The sequence below is a fragment of the Salvia hispanica genome, chromosome 3 (assembly GCF_023119035.1).
Source record: "Salvia hispanica cultivar TCC Black 2014 chromosome 3, UniMelb_Shisp_WGS_1.0, whole genome shotgun sequence".
NCBI classification, from domain to species: domain Eukaryota; kingdom Viridiplantae; phylum Streptophyta; class Magnoliopsida; order Lamiales; family Lamiaceae; genus Salvia; species Salvia hispanica.
Genome location: NC_062967.1, coordinates 12,335,923 through 12,360,905, shown reverse-complemented (window position 1 = coordinate 12,360,905; position 24,983 = coordinate 12,335,923). Strand labels below are relative to the sequence as shown.

Here is a 24,983-nt window from a genome sequence, read left to right as displayed (position 1 = left end):
AAAAGAGATAGCTATGATAATTACCTTCACTATTTTCTGATAGGAGGAAGCTCTCCATGTTACATATATACCTTCCCAAAGTCGGTCTAACCGACTACGAAAATAGAATATATATAATCTAATTTCACAGACTAATCTGCATGGCTCTATTTAATGTACACGTGTATCTCTTCTAGTTAATCTACATGATGTGTACTTCTTCTTATAAATGAAAAGCAATTTTTTTTTAATTAAAAATCCTTTACAATAAATAAACTAATAGTAGCACTTGTGCATGAGATTTCTAATCACATTATATGAAGCCAACGTAGTAATTCTTGGACCATGTAATATGACCTCCTTTTCGTTTCCTTTTCAATTATTAATATTCGCATCTATTATTTCATTTATATTAGAAGTCCACACTTGCTTATTTGAACTCACAAATTTTGAAATAACAAACAAAAAAAATTTAAATATAAAATATTTTGGGTCATGGATATTACACTACCTTTTGCATATTTCTTACTTTATTGTCTATTCATTAATCACAAAACAACACTACATAAAATCTTGTGTCAAAAAGCAAACGGTTCATCTATTAAATAATTTTTAAAAAAGATATCAGTATTAATTATATAACTTTTAAAAAATGATATCAGTACTATAATGTGTATTACTCCACAATACATGCTTAGTACCAAAATTAAAGATTAGAAAAAAATGTTCATTATGCATAATTAAAATACAAAAATGGATAAAAATATAAAAATAATTAATGGGTTGCAGGCTTGCAGCACCCGATTCTTTTTGGGAATAGAAACATATCATATCCACACAATGATAAAATAATAGCAATAAAATATCAATATAATGATAAAATAATATTATCTCCGTCTCCCAAATTTTGACACAGTTTATAATTTTAGTCCGTCCCTAAAAATTTGACACACTTGACTTTTTACCATTTTTGGAAGTGAATCTCATATTTCACTAACTCATTCCTACTCACATTTTATTATAAAACTAATACTTTAAAATTAGCACCCACATCCCACCAACTTTTTCAACTCACTTTCCATTACATTTCTTAAAAACCATGTTGGATTAAAGTGTGTCAAAATTTAGAGGACGGAGGTAGTATATGTCATCGGTTAATGTTGTGTTGAAATTGTGTTGACATCAAAATCTTGAATTTTACACTATATTGACATCATGTCGTCGATATTGTGTTGATATTGTGTTAAAAAATTTGGAGTTTATACAATATATAAGTTTGTATTTTATCGCTATCCTATCATGATATATGTAGGAAAGGTAAAGTAATTTTTGCAGCATATTAAAACTCACTTGCAAACTACTACTCTAGTCTCTTCATTCCTTCGTAATTGTGACATTTTTTATGACACTAAGTTTAACCCAGGTTTTTTTTAAGGGTGGACTGAAAACCCCAGAATCAAAAATAATATTCCCCTCCGTCTCATTTTAGGAGTCCCGGTTGAGTTCGGCACGAGTTTTAAGAAATACAAAAAAAAGTTGGTGAAAAAAGATAGTGGAATGTGTGTCCTACTTTTATATATTAGTTTTATAATAAAATGTGAGTGGAAAAAGGTGAGTGGAATGTGGGGCCTATTACCACCAACCGGGACTCCTAAAGTGGGATACGCAAAACTAGTAAAACGGGACTCTTAAAGTGGGACGGAGGGAGTAGTATTTATTCTCATAATATAATAAATAAATAATATGTCGAAATTTTAAATGGATGTTTATTGTGTTCAATGGGTGGGTAAAATAAAGTACATGAAGCAAAAGAAATGAAAAAGTAGAAAGAATACTATAAGAAAAAATGAAATAGGAAAGAAAAAGTAAAGAAAATAATATAGTAAGAGAAAATGAAATAGAAAAGAAAAATTGAGTTAAAATTATTACCACCATATTTAGAAAATGATTTAACTATAAAGAAAATTTTTCAAAATAAAAAAATGACACAATTTTAAACGAACGAAAGGTGTACATAAGTTCATATGTATTTACCTTCCTAAAAAAAAGTTAGACTTATGAAATGGAATCAGATCTAATATACTCCTCTCTTTCTTTGAACTTAGGGCATTCGTAATGGTGTGGACGATGCGACGGACGACGTCCGCCACTACAGCATCGCGGACGATGGGTTAATCATCGTCCGCGTCCGATACATCGTCCGCCACTGTGGACGACGCGACGGACGATGCGACGCTTTTCCGTTTTTTTTAAAATTTTATTCAATTTTCAAAACCTGTATATACCTCTCATTTATATAATTTGCATAAATTATATAAATACAAAATAAAAGTAATATGCTTAGGGCGGGATATAGTCCGCCCCACTACAGGTGGAATGGAAGGAGGATAAAATGCTAACGTGGCGGTGCATAGGGCGTCGCTTAGGGCGTCCCACTGTGGATGCCCTTAAAAAATTTAACTTTGTTTAGTAGTAGTTCATATAAAAAAGATTGAATCTATACTAATATTTGCTTTCTCCGAGATTTATAACAGTGAAAGCATTTCTTTTGAGCACGAAGATTAAAAAAATGTGTGTAATGCTTTAAATAAAAAGATAATAAAGTAGAGAAGTGGAAAAAGTAGAGAGAATAAAGAAATAGAGATATAAAAGTAAGCGAAAAGATATGTGTTGACTTTTGAGTATCCACAACCCCGGCCCGGATTCAGGCCTCAAGTCCCCCCACATCATCATTCTCCTAAATTTCTGCGCTAGGACACAACTCCTCTAACCCGTCCCATCCAGGCCACAACTACTACTCCATTCGTCCCACAAAAGATGTCACACTTTCCTTTTTAGTTTGTCCCACAAAAGATGTTATATTTCCTCTTTTGGAAAAAGTTTCTACTCACATCAATTATAAAATTATATTTCTCTCACCACTTAACACACAAAATAACATCTCCTAAAATCTCGTGTCATTTCCCAAGTGTGACAACTTCTCTGGGACGGATGGAATATTAAATTTACAACCTATTTTACGCGTGAAATAAAAAACGTTGAACAATTAAAACACGTAAAATTCATTATTCAGTCGCAAATAAAAAATTGCAAACCATAGAAATTACTAATTACAAATCCTAGAAATAAAAATTACAAGTTCTAGAAAAATTAAAATTACAAGTTCAAGAGGATAGAATATTGAAATATTGAAATAATTTAGAAGATAGAAATGAAAAATTAGTGGAAGAATGTTTGAAGAAATGAGATTATAAATAAGCCAAAAAGTTGAAAAACAAAAAATGTAGGGGGTTCGGGTCCGGAAATCCCTCGAACGCCGGGCTGGGACGTAACGGGGCACAGCCTCAGAGGCTCCAACGCAGCGCCGGGCTGCAACGGGGCGCGGCCCAGGCCGAGAATCGTCTTCCTCCATCGCACAGGCCGGGACCCAGGTGCGGTCCAGCCCGCTCGCGTTAGTGATGCTCTTACTAAAAATATACTAAATGACTCCACTACTATAAAATATATCAAAATGATAAAATGACTCAAGTATCATGAAACGAACGAAAGGAGAATAAATATAAATATGTAAATAAAAGGATAGTTTTCAAGAAATGAATAGGATGCCGCGGAGTGCACTTTTGGCAGGAATCGATTAGTTATCTTTTTCGCATCATATTATTTCCCATGTAAAACAATGATCACGCCTGTTATGCAAAAGTTTATACAAATAAAATTAAAATCTTTCCACTTCCCCAAAACAACTATTAATCCAGACTCTCTTCTCAAAGCATCGGTTCAAGGAAAGTTATAATATTTGCAGCCATAAAACGACAATTACAACTAATATAGACTATCTACTAGACTACTCCCAAACCATCTGCCATACTTAAAAATTAGAAGTACATATCGATTATCTTCCCCAGCAATTAGGACAAATCATCATACATATACTGCTGAATGCTGATCTGCGCCCCGATATTTCCATACACTAATTAACTCTCGCTGCTCTCTCCTCTCTCCCTCCTCCATGGTAATCTCCTCTCGCCTCTGTGTATGTTAATGTACGTTTTTATTTTTGCCAAAACAACGAGTATGTATATGGGATGTATGTTTTCCAGCTCATCGTTCTTGCTGTCAAAATAACCCCAATCCCTCTGATTCGAGACACTCATTTTGGGTCTTAGGGTTCTACTTTTTTTTTACAATGCTTCATGTGATGTTTGTGGTTGGGTGTTTTCGCTAAAATTTTACTGATTTCTTCTTATTTATTCTTTATTGTTGAACAACAATGTGCCCTCATTTCTTCTATGTTACTATTATGATAAACTGTTCATTGCTTTATTTTTTGGTTTGGTTTTTGGAGAATGAAATGATGATCATAGTAATTGTTTGATAGCTCAAGTACTAGCTTTATCTGACCATTCTTTCCAATTAACAGCTTTATAACTATGTTTTGAGCTTGTAATGATTTTTTTTCTTGACAAAATTAGGAAATCAAACAAGCCATCATAGCCTATGATCCAAAAATGAATCAAGACCTACCATCAGAAATCGTCTCTGATATCCTTTTGAGACTTCCTCTTGAAAACGTTGTAACTTGCAAATGTGTTTGCAAACAATGGCTCAATGTGGCTGAGACTGACGATTTTGTTCACTCTCATCTTTCTAAATCTGCTCCCACTACTCCCGTCCTAGTTGTCTCGATGCCGGGTACACATTCAAATTGGTTCAATGTTTTCAGATTGGAAGACGAGCACGAGCATGGGCACAAACACGATCCCATCATCAAGTTTGATTTCCCTCAAGCATCAACAATACAGGGTTCTGCCAACGGTTTGCTTCTTCTGAAAAATCCTTTTCTTGATCATCTTTACGTATGCAATCCGATCACCCGTGAATTCGTTGAGCTCAGTGGGCCCCACACTCGCCCTCGGGGTGATTGTTATGGATTTGGCGTGGGAAAAATAAGCGGAAAACATAAGGTTGTGTATCTTAATCCAAAATCCAAATGTCATGCATACACTCTTGAAACAGGATCCTCATGGAGACGCATTGAAGCTATCCCCTTGTTTGATCACTGTTACAGTTCTGTTGGTGCATTTGTTAACGGCAATCTCCATTGGCTAGTTTCTAGTGGGGGGAAACGTCCTTATATTTGTTGTTTTAATGTCGAGACAGAATGTTTTAGCACGTTCTCTGCACCTATTGAAAATTATTTTGCAAAGTTGTATACTTTAGGGGATTGCTTGTGTTATGGTGAAGCTGATCCATATGAAGACGATCATGTGATGTGGTTGTTGACGGAATATGAAGAGGGCGAGAATGGTTGGAGTGATCTACATGTTATATTGCCAAAAGAAGGTTATTATGGTACAGATGGCTACAACCATTTTCAAGCTATCAAAGTGTATGCAAATGGTGACATGTTAATTTTATGGGATGAGAAGCTCTTTGCATACTACTGCAACAAGGAGAATACTATGCGAGAAATTGGTTTGTTTGGTAAATTGCAGGATGATTGTTACTATATCAACTCTGTTCTTCTCGCTCCAAATTTTCTTTCACTCAGCAGAAATTTGCGATTGGAGAATGTCATGTCATTTTAGTTTGAACTAGTTTTTCTTTTGTTTATCATTGGGCTTGTATTTTTCTTAAGTAGACTATTCTAAATCATTTACTTTCTACTCCATGAACTGGATGATGATTGTTATTGTACCAACTCCATTCTCCATATCTGAATTTTGATTTGAATATCATTTCAGTTTGTGCATTTACTTATGTTGATTTTTTTTTTTTTTTCATATATCTATTTTTAATTGTGATAGTCCATTTAATGTCAATAACTTTCTGCATTTGTATTTATAACCATAGTTAGACCAGTATCCTAAGTTCAACCAGAAATTAGTTAAAATCAATAAATTATATATTGAGGCCATTTCTATCCAAATCCCATATTTTTCATCAAACTCATTCAGTGAAATCCTTTCTTTTGGATTATTATTGCATATGCATTAATATACATTAACTTGGATTTATTCGTATGTGAAGATTGTTTGAAAATACCTAAGGTCCATAACTCCGTAGTATAATCGATGATTACAGGTAAAAGTAGTCAATGTAACCATGTTCTATTTCAATTTTGGTGGATTTTGTGAAGATAACTATTATATCCACGAGTTTTAATGGAGTATAAAATTGAGTTCATAATAAATGGCATGAATTTTAATATAAAATTAATATAAATATATATATATATACACAGATAGGAAAAAGTGGTATTAATAGTAAAGCTTACGAGTTTTAAATTAAAGTCGATATATAGTAGTAGATGATATAAGTATTAATACTACAAAATTAGTAAATATATAAGACAACAGAGACAAAGAGTGAGTAAGTGCATTATTAGAATTGAGAATGAGAGTCACTTCATTTTAAAAGAAAAACTTATAAAAATATAAAATTAATACTTTTTATAAACAATCTATAATATAAAATTATGTGCATTGGTTATGGACGAAAATAGTAGTAGTACTATTAAGGAAAAAACTGACGGAAAAGTCATAAAACTTTTTCGATTTTCTGGTTTTACTCATGAACTTTGAATGTAGTATACAAAACATGAACTTATGAACCGTGTTCTGGTTTTTCAAGCACCATGACCTCGCCTTCTCGGGCCGGCCCGCTCTCTACATGAAAAAAACGAAAAAGAGAAATTAGTTTGAAAATAGAGAGAAAAAACGTCAAACATGATTATATAGACAAATATTTGTGATGATATTTATATTCTATGAAGTACTAGAAATATAAAAACACCCATGTTTAGAGGTGTTTTTAAAGTTACCAGAAATATTAAATGAGAATCGAATGATATGCAATTCAAAATTCAAGAACAACATTGAACTAAGTAAATTTTTAGAAAAAGTTCAACCCACATTATCAAAAAAATGAAAAGATAAAGTTTTGCCAAATAAACAAAAAAGTAAGTTTCGTGTGCATTTTTTTAAAACAAAAAATTGGTAAATAAACTAGATATGGCATTCCCTAAATTATTCGATCATACTCCATAATTTATTTAACTATACTAGTATCATTTAATTGAGATCGTTTTAACATATAGGCAATAATATAATTAATGTAAATCATGTAGATGGGTTGCGATCATATCATCTCATATTTATGTGATAACCTAATAACCATATCATTTTATGGGTCAAAAGTATCATTTTTACTAAAAATGATATTTATACACGATAAAATGATATTTTTTCAGCATGCATAAAATGATACTTTTATTCCATAAAATGATATTCTGTTCCATAAAATGATATTTTTCGTCCATAAAATGAGGATTATTAGGTTATCACCATAAATATGAGTTATGATATGATCACATCCCGAGTTATGATATGATCACATCCCTCACGTAGATTAACGAAAAAATATTAGGAATTTAGAAGCATTAAATTTTATGTGGAATGTGAGTTTTGGTATAAAGCGTGATAAAGTGAAATTAATCTAATAAAATGGCATGAAGACCTTAAATTATCACTAACCGTACAGTATTACATGATTGTTTAGAAATATGTTTATTGTATTATTGATTCAAAAAGAGATTTGATATCAAATTATTCGGTTGAAAACAATATAATCGTGTAGTGCCCACAACTATTGGCTCCACTGCTGGTTGTCCATATATAAATATCATTGTCATCCAACTTCCTCAATACGACACGAAAGATGCTTTGAGATAATCAATTAATTAATCATATATGTATCATATAATCATAGTTGTTCGATTTCAATGGAGCTTACTAATCCCCTCTTCCATTTCTCTGAGATAATACTATTATAGTATCTTGTTAATTTATTATTGTACTACAAAGTTACTTTTACACTTTGAATATGATTTCCCTAAGTTAGAAGAAAGTGTATATAGATATGATTCCTTTTGAGAAGTCAACTTTTTGAGGAAGGTATACATATGACATATGCACTTATGCAATTAGTCCACATGTATATATGACATATGCACACATGCAATACCTACATATAAAAACAATAGATAGTAAAACTTAGAAGCAAAAATGTCAAAATTAAGCAGATTTTAGTAGGTCCCACTTCCAATGTGGATTATTAAACGATAAATTAGTAGTACTACTATAAATAACCGGCCCATATCTCCCACATGCCACAGCAAACATCTCAAGCTTAGAGCAAATCATCTTAGATCTTACATCCATTCTCCCTCATCTTCAATGACAATAAAAGTACATGGCAGCGTCTTCTCGACTGCAACGTTGAGAGTTCGTGTTTGCCTGAATGAGAAATCTCTTGACTACGAGTTTATCCCCGTTGACCTTCGCTCCGGCCACCACAAGCAGGATTCTTTTCTTTCGCTCAATGTAACTTATCTTTTCTTTCTATTGGAGTTATGTGATAAAAAATGATCTAAACATGTCTTCCAACATCAAATATAGCTAATAACATCTCTCATCTTTTCCTCTTTGCAGCCCTTCGGTCAAATCCCGGCCTTTCAAGATGGAGACCTCGATCTCTTCGGTAAACTCTCTCTCTCTCTAGCTCTGGATTAATTACACTATTAGTAGCATTGCCATGTGTGTGACTGGGTTCGTTGACGTATACCCGAACTCACATTAGTATTATATTGTTCGTTTTGGTCTAAGTCCCCAAACAGAGTGTTTATATAACTAGTTTTTATGCAGAATCGAGGGCCATCACTCGATACATCGCGCATTCATACGCTGGAGAAGGCATTCCACTAGTATCCTCAGATGCTAAGAAGGCGGCGGTGGAGGACGTTTGGGCAGAGGTGGAGGCTCAGAGGTACGAGCCTCCAGCGGCAAAGCTGACGTGGGAGCTGGGAATCAAGCCAATGTTGGGAATGGCAACAGATGATGATGTTGTCAAGGCCCAAGAGGCCGAGCTGGCTAAGGTTCTAGATGTGTACGAGGCCCGCCTCGCCCACTCCAAATACTTGGGCGGCGACGCCTTCTCTCTAGCAGACCTCCACCACCTCCCCACCTTGAAATATCTCATGGCCTCGCCGGTTAAGGCCGTTTTCGAGGCCCGCCCTCACGTGGCTGCTTGGGTGGCGGATATCATGGCTAGGCCATCCTGGCAGAAGCTTCTAGCTGAGTTCTGAGCTTTGGCTACTGTTTTATAGCTTTCCATTGTTTCATGATTTTATATGTTATGGACTCTTTCAACTAAATATTTCCTACACTATCTGTTCGAACATCAAAATGTTACTACTTGTTTCATTTACTGGCTCAATTTTTCTTCACTGTATTTTGATTTTCACGCATAGTAATAATAATTAATAACAATAATACTGTGATGCCGTCTTTTGAATTTATATTCATTTGTGTATAAAAAAATAGTAACAATAATACTAATAATAAAGTTTGATTTATTAACTCAATGTGAGCCCACATGTATTTTAAAGGAAATGAACTTTCATATTCAAATTTCAGTGTTTACTAGTAAAATACTCCCACCCAAACAAACTCTATTTTATTCTCAATTCATTGATTTAATTGTTTGGAGTATTTTGTTCATTAATTTGTGGATGGTATACGTACTTGACACCCACTAGAATTCGAAATATCACAAAAACTTAATCTACTACGGAGTATTTGGCAAATTGAGATATCCATTGCCAAATAGTATGTAATAAGCTGGAGATTAGATTGTAGTTAAGTCCAATTAGCAAATAGACGTATACATAGTGACGACGGCCTATATCTAATAATAATATCTGTCGTGACGAGACGGCAACATTTACTAGTATTTCGTTGCCAAATTGCTAATTTTCCACTACCGACTGACTGACATATCAAAATTTCTTAACCACAAATTGAGACTTTAATACTAGTAGTAGTACATTATTAAACAAAATTTGTTTAAAAAAACAACTCCTACTATTGATTAAAGTAAATGAATGATTGAGAGATCCAATAAACATGTATCTATAATTCTATAAATTATCCACCACCCCTAAACTCTATCTTCCACAAGCAAGTAACCCTCTCAATCTCATCAGTTAATTGCAGAATTTGTAGAAGAGCAATGGCAATCAAGGTCCACGGATCCCCTGTTTCCCCCGCAGCAAAAAGAGTTCTTCTCACCTTAGCAGAGAAACAACTCGATTACGAATTCGTGCTCGTAGATTTAGCCTCCGGCCAGCACAAGAAGGAGCCCTTCCTCTCTCTCAACGTAATCCCTCTCTCTCTCTCTCTCTCTATAGATCTCTTCTTCAGTCTCATCACAATTGTTTTTTTCGTTTCAGCCATTCGGTCAGGTACCCGGCTTCGAAGACGGCGATCTCAAACTCTTCGGTAAAATAACGGAAGATTCTAGATGAATTAATTCAGTTTTTTTTTTGTTTTTTTAATTAATCTAATTTTTGAATCAACTCCAGAATCTCGGGCGATTACGAGATACATCGCGCACGCGTACGCGGACAAGGGGACGGCGCTGATCTCGGAGGATCCGAAGAAGATGGCGATCATCGGAGTGTGGCTGGAGGTGGAGTCGCAGAGGTTCGACGCGGCGGGGCAGAGGCTGAGCTTCGAGATTCTGGTGAAGCCGATGAAGGGGCTGACGACCGACGACGCCGCCGTGGAGCAGCTGCAGGGGCAATTGGCCGCGGTTCTGGACGTCTACGAGGCTCGATTGGGGAAGTCCAAGTATTTGGGCGGCGAAGACTTCTCGTTGGCGGATCTGCACCACGTTCCGATCATCGCTAATTTGTTGAAGACCAAGGTCAAAGCGGTGTTCGACGCGCGGCCCGCCGTCTCGGCCTGGGCCGCCGCGCTCCTGGCCCGCCCCGCTTGGCTCAAAATTAACGCGCCTTAATTATCTTGGAATTTCGCATTAGCTGCTTTGTATTTCCCATTTGCTGAATAAATACTCCGTATGCAATTTCGTATTTTGGTTATATCAATATGAAATTTCGAATTTTAGTAGATGTATTTGCAGATTATAATCATTGATTCAAACATCTACAATACTTATTAACATAATTGCAGCATCATGATGTTATTCAGAAAATCGTTGTAAATAATGTTGACAAAAAGTTCAATGTTCCTCATTCAGTCTATAAAAAAAATTGTGCAACAACTGCATATTAGATGCTCAAAAAACTCAATATTTTATTAAAACTAGTAAAGATTAAAATTAAAATCAACTAGGTGTCCTTATTAGTGAGTCTAACTATTCAAATGTTACTATATATACACAAATTTTTAGGTACAAATTGGGTTTTTGGCTTTTTAAACCAAAATCTTTCCCCGAATTCCGGTTTTTCCCATGAACTATGAGATTTGTTTTTAAAACCACGAACTTTCATTTCGTTAGGATTTTCCCAACCCGACCCGAATAGCACATTTCCGACCCGAATAGCATAATTTAAAATGTTAAAGTTGTGTTTTGTTTATTCAAAGGTTGTCATTTGTTATGTAATAATTGTGACCGTATGTATTATTGTGCCAAATAGTATCTAAGTAATCAATTTAGTGACAAATAGGATTAAAATTGACATGTATACAACCCGGGTTTCGTCGTTGACCCGCCAGGGGAAAATCCTAACGAAATGAAAGTTCGTGGTTTTAAAAACAAATCTCATAGTTCATGGGAAAAACCGGAATTCGGGGAAAGGTTTTGATTTAAAAAGCCAAAAACCCGTACAAATTTTATTCATTAAAAATCACACCACTATATACACATTTTTTCTCCTAAACAAACCTAAAGTTCGTATCTAAAAGCATACACTTTTACTAAAGGTGTAATTGCCTAATTAATAATATGGGGTTTTCTTGTTAACCACATGGTCCACAACTTTTAACAACCCTCTGAAATAGTAGGTGAGTAAATTTCCATATTCCACATTTTAGGATTCATTATTATCAGTAATATTTTTTATAATATTGTTATATATATTAAAATACATATGCACAAAACAAATTGCAATATGTTACAGGAAAAGTACATGAATGAGCTTTTAAAAGTTCATTTATACCCCTTCAGTGGTTAGGCGTAATTTAGTTTAAAAGATTTAATCATGTAATTGGAAGCTACTAGCATCTCATGGAGGTTCCGACTTACTACTAGTTCATTATAGAACAACCTTTATTGTGGGTCCAAAATTAAAATATTCATGTCCAAACAAACCCAATAACTCACCTACCACGTATCCACCTACCCAATTACTTTAATATCGAAAAACTCGAATTCTTTAAGGATTTTGGATGACATGTGCAATCACGTAAGAGATTATCAATATCATACAGTACATGGGAAAAAAATACTACCAATTTAAGTTGTATAGATACTTATTAGTATTTAATTCGAATTAAAAAAAAGTGGTACTTGTACCACGAAATTACTTACATAAATAAGATCAAACAACAGGAAAAGAAAAATAAAATCTGGGAAGAATCAACGTGGAGATCCACATTTTCGATTCGCTCAACAAATATAACTACCACCGACGAAGCTGTTAAATTTCCCAACTCCAGCTGAAAAGTCAACTTATTAAAAAATTGGATGCCATGTGAACTTATGTCATGTATATATGACGTATGCACACATGTAATTTTCGTAATTTTCATCTATTATTGGTCAATAAAAGTTGAAGGTCCATAACAGATTGGTATTATATAAATAGCTGAACCATGCATAATATCTCCAATAAGGCAATCGATCAATATTCCCTGAGCTTATTTCCAAATTAATCTTCTTCTTCTTCTTCAATGGCGACGATCAAAGTCCACGGCAACTTCTTCTCAACTGCAACATTGAGAGTTCTTGCTTCCCTTAACGAGAAATCGCTGGACTATGAGTTTGTCCCTGTCGACTTGCGCTCTGGAGAGCACAAGAAGGATCCCTTTCTTTCTCTCAATGTAAGCCCAATATTGTGCACTCGATCGCACACAATATGAAATTTTGTAATTACAGTATGTCTTTGTTTTTGGTCCATGCAGCCGTTCGGTCAAATCCCGGCCTTTCAAGATGGATACCTCAACCTATTCGGTAAACTCTCTCTTTGGATTAATTACACTTTAAATGTGCTACCAATACTAAATCTAAATGACTAGATATTATCTTGATTTAGTCTTGTAGTGTAAAAATTGGTTGTCATGCTTAAGTAATTATGCTATCAAATGACTTAAGACTCTAGATAACTCTTCTATCTTGGATCTATCGATCCTACCAATATGTTTATATAATATACTTATCATATTATGCAGAATCGAGGGCCGTCACTCGGTACATCGCACATTCATACGCTGGAGACGGCATTCCATTAGTATCCTCGGACGCAAAGAAGGCAGCGGTGGAGGACGTTTGGGCGGAGGTGGAGGCTCAGAGGTACGAGCCTCCAGCGGCGAAGCTGACGTGGGAGCTGGGAATCAAGCCCGTGTTGGGAATGGCAACAGATGATGATGTTGTCAAGGCCCAAGAGGCCGAGCTGGCTAAGGTTCTTGACGTGTACGAGGCCCGCCTCGCCCACTCCAAATACTTGGGCGGCGACGCCTTCTCTCTGGCTGACCTCCACCACCTCCCCACCTTGAAATATCTTATGGCCTCGCCGGTTAAGGCGGTTTTCGAGGCCCGCCCTCACGTGGCTGCTTGGGTGGCGGATATCATGGCTAGGCCATCCTGGCAGAAGGTTTTGGCTTGCTAGTGTGATTCTACTATTGGATTTTAATTTGTAATTTCATGCTTCTTTCCCACTCTGTTTTTCAATATGCATGTTTTGTGTTAAAAACACTCTCTTTACATTACTCTTGTTTTAGAAATGCTCTTTACTTCCGAAGATGTTCAAATAATTAAATTATCTTATAAATTTTTAGAATATTTTATAGTTGGATGGGCATGAGAGGAACTGGACATATCCTAGAATTATTTAAGTATTTTTATCCTGGTTCCTGTAATTTTGTACGGGATATAAATAAGGAAACATTAGCTTAAATGATAAGAATTATCAAAAGGTTTGAGATATCACAAAATTCCAATCAATCTTAATTTGCTTTTCTGGAATCTGAATCGATTTAAACACTCTGTGATGCAGAATCTAGTGTCATAAATGAATACATATTACATACCTACACATACATGGGACTGAGTTGATATGCAAGGAAGATGGTAGTAGGCTTTGTTTGGCCGTATTGAAACCCATTCTTGCCTCACACCGACAAATTGGTGATCCTGGCTCAGCTCGTTAACTACTCGCTCACCACCTGACGTTAGGCGTTACATTCCCAACCGTTTCCTAACTGCCTCCTTCAGACATATTTCCACAAGAAGAAGAAAAACAGAGAAAGAAAAGGGACTACATTATATACCCAAAATTAAAACAAGATGTGCGCATCCAGGGAATCGAACCCTGGTCAGTACCGTGGGAGGGTACTATGATACCACTACACCAGATGCGCTTTGTTGTATGCTTCTTGCTACATATATTAATTTCTTGTTCATCGGTATTAATGTTAACACTTTGGTTTATTACCCAAGGCAAAGGGCTATAAAAATGGATCACAGTCACAAAAGCCTTGTTACTTGTCAGACTCCATATTTACCTTCTACAATTAAAGATTATTAATTTCATGAGCATGTGTTGAAATATAGTAATATACCAAGAAATAATAAAAATTAGACTTGCAAATCTCAACCATTTCTCTCCAAATCCGAGAAAAAGAAACATAAAATGAAATCATAAATGACTTACTATTAAATTAGTATACACGTGTAGAGTAGCATCTAATTCGACTTTTCATTTTATCACTCTTAGAGCACACCCACTAGTGAAATTAGTCTCACTATTCGGATGGGTTCAAATGTCTTCAATTTATTCTTTCATTTTTTATCCCAGCGTGAAAGAAACAGAGAATATGCTGTCTTTTACATTTGATAGCAAAAAAGAGCATTAATCTTTGGATATTTTATTTTGATGCCATATCTATTCCCACCAAATTGAGCTGTCGCGCAACTCACAAGCATCTAATTCCATTGCAATATGATTCCAATTTTATTTCTATTTTGCACTTTTGTATACATCTCGTGCTTATTCGTGGCGATTTCCTAGTGATAACATTAATGAAATTTTAATATTTTTGGGATGGTAAATTGAAATTTTATCTAGTCAATTAGTCGATATTTTTAAATTACACACAACAATTTTGTATAAGTTGTCATTAATTGAATCAAATACTATTCGGATGATCGGTTCTACTGTGATGTGACCTTTTAATTTACATATATTCGTTCATCAATTAAAAAAATACTATCCGGATGACAATAAAGTAAGTACCCTCCTCGTATTCACTATTGCATACCGATGATTAATTAACTTTAGAATATATCTTTGGCACTACTTATCCCTCCAAGAGACAAGTGGAATATTTATATAACTACATAATCAACTCACAATAAGCAGATCAATAAGTCCATCACAATTTAGCATAAGAATCTGCACTATTCCAATCACATACATAGCCACGTATACATTATTCTCTTACCAAAAAATCTCCTATAAATTTGGTCTTTGAATGCAAATAGAGCTTCCAATACCTTAGGCTGCCAGTGTTGAGTTTTAGAAGCTGAACTAGGATGAAGGCTCAAAACTCGAGTGGGAAAAGCTCAATCTTTCAAGAATCGGGGCGACGTCGTTGGTGGGAGAAATTCAGACCCGACGATGGCGGTCGTCCGATGAATTCTATATCTAGGGAGATTGAGAGACGAAACAAACGACGTGGGATTGAAGATCCTATTAGAACCATAATGTTCTTGAGTTCTTGGAGCCATACTTAAACCAAACTTTATTCCTTAATAATCCTTATGTTTTTATCACGTTTGTGATAATTAATATGCTAGTACTATATTGTTTGTCATCTGCTGCGTCGTGTCTATTTCCTTCCACGATGTGTAAAATATTGAAGTGTGATAGGAAAAATAAAAGTACTATTATGTGTACATAATATATTATAACAAAAATAATGTAACAGTATGGTTTGAAGAATACACTATATGTTTATTTGTATTGTATTATATAGTACATAGAAAAAATGTTATTCAATCTACACTATACTAGTAGTATTTATTGAAGTATTTATGTTTCTCATATGATTAAGCTTCTCTGCATTTTGTTGGGCTCAGATCTTGGATCCAGAACGAAACTCCAATTGAAATGGGCTTGAAAGTATCCGGCCCATCAGGGATGTACAAATTTGTTTGTTTTAGAATCCGAGTAAATCCTTTCTTAATTAAGTACTAAAGTTATATTGCAAGGTCTTAATCGTAAATTTTTTAAAATCATAATTTAGTTAATGGTAGGTTTTTTTTTCTTGCTATGGCCTTATTTAAAAAATGGAGTAACAATTTTCCTCCTGTTTGAGAGAGAATTAACATAATTAAGATCTTTCTACTAAGTATTCTGCCTTTTTGAGAAGCGAACTCATGAGTTGTTGCAAATTAAAAAAATCAAAGCTGAGATATATTCCGAGAAGACGTAGTATCACCTCTTGAATGGGAAAGGTTGGTAGTACTTGCAATAGTTTGATTATAATTTTATAGAGCAACATGGTTGAAATTGTTTCATCATCTTGAACGTTTTAACCACTCAAAAGGATTAATTGGGCACGTGGGATGGTGAAGTTTTGAAAGAAGAGAAATTGGAGAAGATTGAGATTTGAGAGACATCATAATCAAAGGGGTTCAAGTGGCTTTGAGGGATCCAATTTGTCGAAAACCGCTTGAACCGCTCACAACTCAAACAAATCGTTACGTCACAATATTAGTATTAGTATTATTCTATGTCTAGAGATTTTAATTTTATATTAGCACCGTCTGCCGCCAATCATAATTAATAATACCCATTTTCAACTTAATATTTGTTGGTAGCTAGCTTAAATTTGCAATTATTTTATTAAACTAATCAAGATTAGGACAATTCAACTATGGATTATTGTTGGGCATATGCTGATTTGACTAAGTGCATAAGCATATTCATCCCTTTTCAACATTTCCAATTCTAATCAACGGTTAGCTCACCAATACCACTACAACAGCTTAATTTATTTTTAAATTCATAGATGTTGAAAATGTATATCTTGAAAGAGATTTTTGTTTTTAATAAAAAGGAAAAAAAATATACTAGTACTACATAACTACATTATATGAATCATCACTGACAACCAGATTTGGGAATCCTTTTCATTTTCATATGATCATCTTTGTCTTTATCTTCCTTTTGATTTGTCTATTCTTTATTAAGCAATTAAAGATCAGAAACAGCTTGCAGTACTACTTTGATTCGAATATTATATAGCTAAGACATATAGAAAAAGGCACAAAAGTAGCTCCGCCAGTTTATTTTTAGGTTTGTCTTTGATTTTTCACCGGTAAAGTTGCAAAATGTGATAAATAATTACACTGCGAAGTCGCTCACAATGACAGGTTTAGCACTTTTAAAAAAAATAATAATACGCCGATTAGAATTAGTCAATAAAAGAACAAAAATCCTTCTTTGGTAAACTGTAACACGAACAGCTGTATTTATTTCATTTAATTAATTTATCAAAAACGTGTTTCCAACTACAAAAACCTAGTCCACTTGGCGTAAAATAAAATATTGTTGATATAGGTAATAGTAAATCATAAATGGACTTTAGTTTAGTTGTGGAAAACTCGAATAATAGTAGTATTATCTAAAAAATGTTAGACTTTTTTCTTTATGAATGGCAAATAAATTATGATTATTTATTCACTAATAGTACCAATAATATTATCGCATTTTTTAATGAGAAAATGTTAAGCTAGTGGAGTGGCAATTCAGTAATTACGGAGAATATTAAAACCAAATTAGTAAGCTCTGAGGTACTTAAAATGGGGTGGCAGCCCGCTTAGTTTCAATATTTGTAAATTAAAGAAAGCACCGAAATGGCGAAAAATCAGCTCTTCCGCCTCCTCCTCATCGCCGCCGCGCTCCTCCTCAGCACCGCCGATGCCGGCGGCGAATTCAGCTGGATTCCGGCGAGCTGCCAGGGATCGATAGCGGAGTGCATGGCGGAGGGCAGCGGGGAGTTCGAGATGGATTCGGAGTCCAACCGGCGCATATTAGCCACCACCAAGTACATCAGCTACGGTGCGCTGCAGGCGAACAACGTGCCGTGCTCTCGCCGCGGCGCTTCCTACTACAACTGCCGGCCTGGCGCCGAGGCCAACCCCTACACTCGATCGTGCTCCGCCGCCACACAGTGCCGGAGTTAGTTTTGTTGTTTCTGTTTTTGCTCTCGGGTTTTTATTACATGTTGTATGTTGATAAACAAAGGTAAAGAGTGATGTAATAATCGATTTTTCGCATTCGAAAGATCTCTCTGTATACTCTATGATTATCTCTTATTAATTTTTTATGGTGTGCTAACTTGGATTCAATTATTGTGAACTACTATTTGTAAGTAGATTTTATATATGTTTTATTTATTTTATTTTGGCCAGGTTGTGTTGATTTTTCAAATTGTAAATTTTGTGATGATATAGAAATTCGAGCATGGAACAAGATTTCATTTGATAATTTGCAATCGCGAAAATCAAGAGATTAAACGAAGACAAAAACTCGACGTTCGAAAATTAATTTTAAAACCTACATTTCTTGAATTTGGACATGTATGTAGATCTAAAGATGGAAGCTGTGCAGATTACAGAAACTATTAGTACTCAATTATTTAAAGTTTGTTGGGAAGTACACCAAAAGCGATCTTAAACACAATGAATGTTTCATCCCACCAAAGTCTTCGTATCAAAATTGTCTGCAATTTTTTCTGCAACCAATATTATTGACATTGTAATAAAAGATGAAACATGAATGAATTGGTGGTTTCAAATCAAAAATTCGAGCTTATAATTTATTTTTAAGCTTGATAATTTTTCTTTTTTCTCTTGATAATCAATTTCTTTACTATCTTTTCTCTTTGGATTGATTTAGCTATATTATTATTGCAATAAATCCATTAGTATAACTTAGATATCAAGTAACACAAGTTTTTTATGATCCCATTTCAATGACTATATTGTGAAATAGATAAAATCTCAGTCATCGAACCTTGTTCTTCAGTCTGACCCTACTGGGATTAGGTCGCTGATTTGGTCAGAGAAAAAAAAAACAATTAAACTATTAAAAAAAAACAAGATTTAGAGATGGATCAAGTCAAATAGATGCAAAAAGAACATCTGTAGTTTAAATGCATTAGAAGAAACAGAATGCATTGCTTCCCACATAGGACAATCAGCCGTCCATACTTGATTTTACATAAACAACGGTTAATTCTTTTTATTTTCTTATTCTACTACTACATCAATAAATATTTTATGACGATTAATAGAAGAGCTCTTAATAAAGGAAGTTTCGTCAAAATCATAAAAAATGAGGGGTTGCGTTTAGGAAATCATGAGAATAAAATGATTGAAGTAGCTGTATCCAGCCAGCCGGCCAAGATAACCACGCAACGAATATGATTATATTTGAAACCAAAAATTAGTCTTTCATCTTGTTTTCTTTGAGTTTGCTGGTTTTCGGTTCGTATTGTCCGCGTCCGGATACTCCGGTGGTGCCATCCACAGACCTCCTAAGATAACTAAGTGGGCGCCGAGCAGCAGAGTTGATGAGTAGACATTAGAAGGGAAGATGTTCCAACATAACTCCACCGCAACGAACAAAATTAAACTGCACGGAATAGCTTTAGAGTTATCGAAGCGGACAGAGAAGCTGGTGGGAAGAAAGAAATAAAGTTCAAGGTCAGGAACCTACCGGAACCAAGTAGGAAATGGTGTTCGCCACAATAGATAGGGCAGAGAGTAGAAATACCTGCAAGCATATATGACATTAGAAGACCTTTTTTGCAAGCTAGTATGTGTTTTCTCTATCGATATTTTCTTCAGTAGTTCGTCAATAGGTAATTCATTTCTTGCAAGTGAGAAAAGGTCCAGAAGATTATTAAGAAAGTCTATAAACAGAGAAAATACGCCTATTGTTTAAAGATATTATTTTACATCCATAACGGAATGTCCAAGAGCACATACCAAGAGTAGAACTGATAATGGAGGGACCGAGCACACACGACTCCTACGAAGTTCCCAACAAACATAGTTGTTGCAATATCTGAATTGAGTCAAAAAGTAGATGATGCCATGAAATATTGATTAAAGTTAATTGTAAAAAGGGAAACTTAATTTAGTAGCTATTACTTACGCTCTGTTTTAAGCACCCTTGTATTGATATTATGCTCCTCGAGTCCTCTCAGTGGGAAAGAACTCGAAATACAAAATTTGAGCTTCATTTGAGCCAGTTTAGAATGCAAGAAAGAGAACAAACCTCCTTCGTGCCTGCACCAAGCCCAAAGAAAAACAAAGACATGTTATCATTAGAAAGAATAATCTGTATTCAGCATTGGATCATGGGCTCTATCTTTGCAAGTGATGGAGATTGGAGATTTCCAACTGATAAGAATTACTAAAATAAAGGAGAATCAAATAAAAATTTAATGATAAATTAACACAAAATTTCAGCTTAAAAGCCTTCTGCAGCAGTGTATGGTGATAATCTTTACCTGCACCATTTATAATGAGCAAAGACTCCAAGCAGGAGAAGATGAACAGCCAGTAGAGACAGCGCAAATCCTTTTGAAATGAAAACTGGTTCTGGGACAAATTTAAAATTAACAGACCTGGAGAATACAGTTGAACATTGTCCATTATTAACCATAATGGCACAAGGAAACTTTTGTCACATGAAATGCACACATTGTTAATCTGATTGCTATACACTATCTCACATAAAATAGTTTAGTTTCCATGTGTTCCACAACATAGAGATTAGAGAATAATTTAAAATTGGAAGAGAATAATTAAATAAATTTGACAAAGAACTATAGAACCCAAGAGCCAACAAAACAAGCATAAAAATATGCTGATACTAAATAGGTAACAAGTGTCGAGAATAGTAAAATTATCAGGGTCAAAGGAAGTACCAAAAATGGACGAACACGCGACCAAGATTAAAAGCTCTTGAGAAATATGCGACTGGGTGTGATATTAAAAAAGGTAAACCCAAGAGAATCTGCATGCCATCCACCAGAGACAGTATAAAAGGTTAAGATTTTATCAGAGAATGCCAGAGTTTAAGATTGCTTACATTCATTGATAACTGACTCAACAAGTTTCTTTACAGCATATAAAGTAAATGAAGTACATAACAGCGACTCATCAGTAACACTGACTTATTATCAAGAAGGATTTAAGAGTTAATCACCTGTACTATGGCCGCACCTGCACCAGCAGATACAACCCCAAAAACATCCATAGCCTGTTTTCCATGGTTTGACCCAGAGTTAGAAGTTTCTTGAGATGGAAATGTCATTTTGGAAAATTTTGTAAAATGTGAGCAATCATAATCAACTCACCTTCAGCAAGAGGAGTAACAACGGAGGTGCAAAAAGAAGAACATTCATCTTCACTGAGACAGCCCCACTGTGCTAACAGGAAGAACGTCTAACGCACCTTTAGGCAATAAATATATTCACCAATAAAGAATGATAACTTTACTGGCAAACACATTAATAACTAGACAAAAATAAAAATCCATTAAATCAGAGATGCTACCTGAAAATGATTAGACCTAGATGCCACTTCTGATAAAGAAATGAAACAAGTGCTGCATGGAACAATGTTGTGGCAAAACAGTCATTGAACAAGCGAAGCACAAATATTGAATGCAATCGCTTGGACAAAGAAAGCAAGCATAGAGCCCACCAAGGAAGCTGCAAGACATAATCTGAAATTAAAACAATTGCTATGGTGACTAACTGTTCACTAAGATCAAGTTCCATACCACATCTGTCTTCAAGTAAATTAATAGAACCATCCCGAGATTCACAATGTAGAGAATGCCAAATAGAATCTGTAATCAATAGAGCATCAGGTTATGACAACTCAGCATACACATCAACAATTAAAGAAGCTCAGCAGAGTAAAGGCACGCGATACACAAGGAAATACCACCAATTTGTTGTTTATGTAGTCTGTTACACAAGCATGTACATATATTCTTCAAGAACAATAATCTAATTCGTTGAATGGATATAGTAGTAACACTAACAGGGACTAATTCTCTGAAATAGTTTGACCAGGATGGTCAAATAAAAGGCCAACTTAGTGAAGATGCCAGCCCTCTTTTGTTATTCTATCATTGTGAGTAAAAAGAATAGGGAAAGAAAGCCAAGAGCCTAAAAGCACAGAAAAACTGTCCAGCAAAAACATTAACACCTACAAAGATAGGACATTATTGCTCATATCTGCAATAATATTTCACATAATCACAAACTCAGAATTGAACCAGATGTATTATTGAACTTTTCATAAGCTTTGATAATCAATCAAACTGAGTGGAAATAAGTATCAAAGTATCAAACATCAAATTGCTTTCCATTCATCAGAAATGTAGTAAATTCTACCAGGAATCACAATAACAATCAAGAATAAACATTAACCATGGACGGAGAAGTGAGGAACTTCGAAACCTTTTTGCTTAGAAAGAGGAAACTCCTACTCATCCAATTTTCACGGACAACAAAAGAAAATTTACCTGAGCAGGATAGACCTCGCCACCAGTGACATACTGAATAGCAGAGTAGATATACAGAAATCCAGCTGGATATACCAGAGGCCCTGTATCGCCTTTCAGCTTGCTGTAATCTCTTTCACCTCCCAGAAAACCACTAACCTATCCAGATCAATTTGCATCATAAACTTTTTAGAATTGAAAACTCAGAAATCGTATCACAGGAAATTAACTTTGCCGTAAACAGGATTTGGAGAGAATTAAACTATTTTAGTATAAAGAAACTTGTTTTCTCATCTATGCCAGTTCAATTCCGATCATCTTTCTTCACATGCGAAAATTAAGTAATTACCAATAACGTGGATGAAAAAACATCGAATTTTCACCTGTGACATGTAGGCATCCCAATCAATTTTCGTATCTGCAATACACGAGCGCAAGAGCGATTAAGAAATATAGATACATAGCTAACGCAATTGCAAAAATCCGAATGAGATTTTCGTTACATGGAACATATGCGATGATGAGAGAAACCAGGACGGCGTCCGCGAGGAGCACGACGATGGCGGAGGATAACTTGGGGTTTTTTATTGCGATTTGAATAAAAGACGTATATTTAGTCTCCTCCGCCTTCAACCCAGCGGAGGCGGAGGTGGATCGAGCGGCGGAGGCTTGTCGCGGCATCGGAGGCGTTAGGCAGCGGCTACGGCTGGGTTGCGCGGTTTTACGCTGAAGCACATCGATTTGCTTGAAACGCTGCGTTTCGAGTCAAATGTTAGGCCGGCTAAGCTTTGCTATTTCATAAAATTATTACTTAACTTATTTGTTTAAGTATTACTGTATTAGATTAGATTATGAAGTTATGAACTACCGCATCAAGGCTCCTAATTCTTGTTAGAGATAATGGTTGATGTTTAAGCAAATCCGATATGATATAAGAGAAATATTGAGGCAATTCGAATTAAAATATTATGATAATGATATTATCCATACACATGAAGCAGTGACCAAAAAGAATAGTATTAATAATATCATAGTCAAATTCCGAGAAGCAAAAGCAATGAGGAAAATGGTGATTAAGCAAGTGAGACATCGACGTGTAAAGAGAGTCGTTGAGGTGCCGCCAGCTGTGATCCGCCGCGTGGGCGCCCTCCCCATGCAAATCTACCAGATAAACACGCTCCACTCTACATATTCTCCACCCTTCACCTCACCAATTATCCCACCATGGCTTCCTCCGACCTCACACACCGCCCCATCCACCAACAAACCCCCACCACCAACGACGACGACATGAACCGCAAAAAGCCCAAGAACAGCGCGGCGGCCGCCCGCGGGCTGAAGTCGCTGAGCGTGGCCGTGGCGCTGCCCCTCTCCCTCACCCTCCTGGACATCTTCCTCTTCGGCTCCTCCTCCCGCTACCGCACCCTCCACAAGCCCTTCTACGTGCCCCCCCTCTGGGCCCTCCACCTCGCCTGCATCACCACCGCCTTCCTCTCCGGCCTCTCCGCCTGGCTCGTCTGGGCCGAGGGCGGCTTCCACCGCCACCCCGCTGCGCTGGCCTTGTACCTCGTGCAGCTGGCGCTCAGCCTCGTGTGGTACCCTCTTGTGTTGCGGGCCGGTGCCGTCCGCCTCGGGCTGCTGCTGTGTGCTGCCTTGTTTGGGGCGCTGGTGGGCTGCGCGAGGGCGTTCCGGAATATGAATCCCATCGCGGGGGATTTGGTGAAGCCGTGCTTGGCGTCGGCGCTGCTGCTCGCCGCTGCCAATGTTAGGCTCGTGTATCAATGATCGATGATCAGGATTTTGATGTTGTACCTCTGTTTTTATACTTGATGTTTCAATTCACTTATCCACACTGTAAAAATATAATGTTTCAGCTTTTTTACATGAATCTTTTTCTCTTTTCAAGTTTGTCACTTCACTGCAGATTCCCATTTTGCACGTTGAAAATAAGAATGTTAGTAAAATGACCAAGACCTAATGTTTGTGGTGTTGGGCTGAGGATGAGGATGCTTCTAGACACAGCCATTTAACAACTAAATCAGGACAACCCATCCCAATACCAAATTTGGTTGCCAATCAAGGTTCTTAGAAATCAACAATTAGTATCAAACTATAAGACCAATCATCAAGAAAGTAAGCCAGAAACAAGTATACCATTTGACAGTCATAATGAACACACAAATCATATAATCCAGAGGTGTCACTTAACCATTTGTTATACAATGCATAACATTTGAGCAGTGTTTATCAAGTACTGGTATTATTGTAGATTGGTGTTTTTGAGCAATCATTGAATGGAAACTAAACTAATCAAACAACTCCTTATGCAGATATGATACATTGCTCAGCGAAAAGAACAAAGAAACGAGGTTCAAGTGATTAT

At 35.8% G+C, this 24,983-nt stretch overlaps 7 protein-coding genes and 1 non-coding gene across 8 annotated transcripts; 6 read left to right on the top strand and 2 right to left on the bottom strand.

The window, feature by feature from the left end:
* Positions 1 to 3,871: 3,871 nt before the first annotated feature.
* On the top strand, positions 3,872 to 5,717 carry LOC125216831 (F-box protein At5g65850-like). The gene is made up of 2 exons (XM_048118607.1): positions 3,872 to 3,991; positions 4,452 to 5,717. The coding sequence occupies exons 1-2, from the start codon at positions 3,989 to 3,991 to the stop codon at positions 5,565 to 5,567; spliced, it is 1,119 nt and encodes a 372-aa protein (XP_047974564.1). The 5' UTR covers positions 3,872 to 3,988; the 3' UTR covers positions 5,568 to 5,717.
* Positions 5,718 to 8,144: 2,427 nt separating this feature from the next.
* LOC125213354 (glutathione S-transferase PARB-like) lies at positions 8,145 to 9,242 on the top strand. The gene is made up of 3 exons (XM_048113850.1): positions 8,145 to 8,363; positions 8,472 to 8,520; positions 8,685 to 9,242. The coding sequence occupies exons 1-3, from the start codon at positions 8,217 to 8,219 to the stop codon at positions 9,122 to 9,124; spliced, it is 636 nt and encodes a 211-aa protein (XP_047969807.1). The 5' UTR covers positions 8,145 to 8,216; the 3' UTR covers positions 9,125 to 9,242.
* A 716-nt stretch (positions 9,243 to 9,958) lies between these two features.
* Positions 9,959 to 10,949, top strand: LOC125213356 (glutathione S-transferase-like). The gene is made up of 3 exons (XM_048113852.1): positions 9,959 to 10,197; positions 10,271 to 10,319; positions 10,403 to 10,949. The coding sequence occupies exons 1-3, from the start codon at positions 10,051 to 10,053 to the stop codon at positions 10,837 to 10,839; spliced, it is 633 nt and encodes a 210-aa protein (XP_047969809.1). The 5' UTR covers positions 9,959 to 10,050; the 3' UTR covers positions 10,840 to 10,949.
* A 1,711-nt stretch (positions 10,950 to 12,660) lies between these two features.
* LOC125213355 (glutathione S-transferase PARB-like) lies at positions 12,661 to 13,797 on the top strand. The gene is made up of 3 exons (XM_048113851.1): positions 12,661 to 12,884; positions 12,966 to 13,014; positions 13,233 to 13,797. The coding sequence occupies exons 1-3, from the start codon at positions 12,735 to 12,737 to the stop codon at positions 13,667 to 13,669; spliced, it is 636 nt and encodes a 211-aa protein (XP_047969808.1). The 5' UTR covers positions 12,661 to 12,734; the 3' UTR covers positions 13,670 to 13,797.
* Positions 13,798 to 14,349: 552 nt separating this feature from the next.
* TRNAG-CCC lies at positions 14,350 to 14,420 on the bottom strand. Its single transcript has one exon. It is a non-coding gene; the product is annotated as a tRNA-Gly (tRNA).
* A 3,466-nt stretch (positions 14,421 to 17,886) lies between these two features.
* LOC125215696 (rapid alkalinization factor-like) lies at positions 17,887 to 18,417 on the top strand. Its single transcript, XM_048117201.1, has one exon. The coding sequence runs from the start codon at positions 17,923 to 17,925 to the stop codon at positions 18,250 to 18,252; it is 330 nt and encodes a 109-aa protein (XP_047973158.1). The 5' UTR covers positions 17,887 to 17,922; the 3' UTR covers positions 18,253 to 18,417.
* Positions 18,418 to 19,218: 801 nt separating this feature from the next.
* LOC125210895 (dol-P-Man:Man(5)GlcNAc(2)-PP-Dol alpha-1,3-mannosyltransferase-like) lies at positions 19,219 to 23,399 on the bottom strand. Its single transcript, XM_048110525.1, has 13 exons — positions 23,104 to 23,399; positions 22,984 to 23,018; positions 22,622 to 22,759; positions 21,869 to 21,937; positions 21,640 to 21,797; positions 21,441 to 21,507; positions 21,290 to 21,343; positions 21,009 to 21,097; positions 20,589 to 20,705; positions 20,231 to 20,364; positions 20,062 to 20,140; positions 19,790 to 19,846; positions 19,219 to 19,705 (listed from the first exon to the last, which is right to left on the bottom strand). Exons 1-13 carry the CDS (start codon positions 23,279 to 23,281, stop codon positions 19,525 to 19,527), a joined length of 1,356 nt encoding a protein of 451 aa, XP_047966482.1. The 5' UTR covers positions 23,282 to 23,399; the 3' UTR covers positions 19,219 to 19,524.
* A 392-nt stretch (positions 23,400 to 23,791) lies between these two features.
* LOC125211587 (translocator protein homolog) lies at positions 23,792 to 24,505 on the top strand. The gene has a single exon (XM_048111449.1). The coding sequence runs from the start codon at positions 23,825 to 23,827 to the stop codon at positions 24,383 to 24,385; it is 561 nt and encodes a 186-aa protein (XP_047967406.1). The 5' UTR covers positions 23,792 to 23,824; the 3' UTR covers positions 24,386 to 24,505.
* Positions 24,506 to 24,983: the final 478 nt, after the last annotated feature.

Coding starts and splice junctions, on each gene's coding strand:
- LOC125213354 (XM_048113850.1), top strand. CDS start 8,217: ATGACAATAAAAGTACATGGCAGCGTCTTCTCGACTGCAACGTTGAGA. Junction 8,364..8,471: donor ATTCTTTTCTTTCGCTCAAT/GTAACTTATCTT, acceptor TCCTCTTTGCAG/CCCTTCGGTCAAATCCCGGC. Junction 8,521..8,684: donor TGGAGACCTCGATCTCTTCG/GTAAACTCTCTC, acceptor GTTTTTATGCAG/AATCGAGGGCCATCACTCGA.
- LOC125213356 (XM_048113852.1), top strand. CDS start 10,051: ATGGCAATCAAGGTCCACGGATCCCCTGTTTCCCCCGCAGCAAAAAGA. Junction 10,198..10,270: donor AGCCCTTCCTCTCTCTCAAC/GTAATCCCTCTC, acceptor TTTTCGTTTCAG/CCATTCGGTCAGGTACCCGG. Junction 10,320..10,402: donor CGGCGATCTCAAACTCTTCG/GTAAAATAACGG, acceptor AATCAACTCCAG/AATCTCGGGCGATTACGAGA.
- LOC125213355 (XM_048113851.1), top strand. CDS start 12,735: ATGGCGACGATCAAAGTCCACGGCAACTTCTTCTCAACTGCAACATTG. Junction 12,885..12,965: donor ATCCCTTTCTTTCTCTCAAT/GTAAGCCCAATA, acceptor TGGTCCATGCAG/CCGTTCGGTCAAATCCCGGC. Junction 13,015..13,232: donor TGGATACCTCAACCTATTCG/GTAAACTCTCTC, acceptor CATATTATGCAG/AATCGAGGGCCGTCACTCGG.
- LOC125215696 (XM_048117201.1), top strand. CDS start 17,923: ATGGCGAAAAATCAGCTCTTCCGCCTCCTCCTCATCGCCGCCGCGCTC.
- LOC125210895 (XM_048110525.1), bottom strand. CDS start 23,281: ATGCCGCGACAAGCCTCCGCCGCTCGATCCACCTCCGCCTCCGCTGGG. Junction 20,706..21,008: donor CGCGTGTTCGTCCATTTTTG/GTACTTCCTTTG, acceptor TGTATTCTCCAG/GTCTGTTAATTTTAAATTTG. Junction 19,706..19,789: donor CCATTTCCTACTTGGTTCCG/GTAGGTTCCTGA, acceptor TATTCCGTGCAG/TTTAATTTTGTTCGTTGCGG.
- LOC125211587 (XM_048111449.1), top strand. CDS start 23,825: ATGGCTTCCTCCGACCTCACACACCGCCCCATCCACCAACAAACCCCC.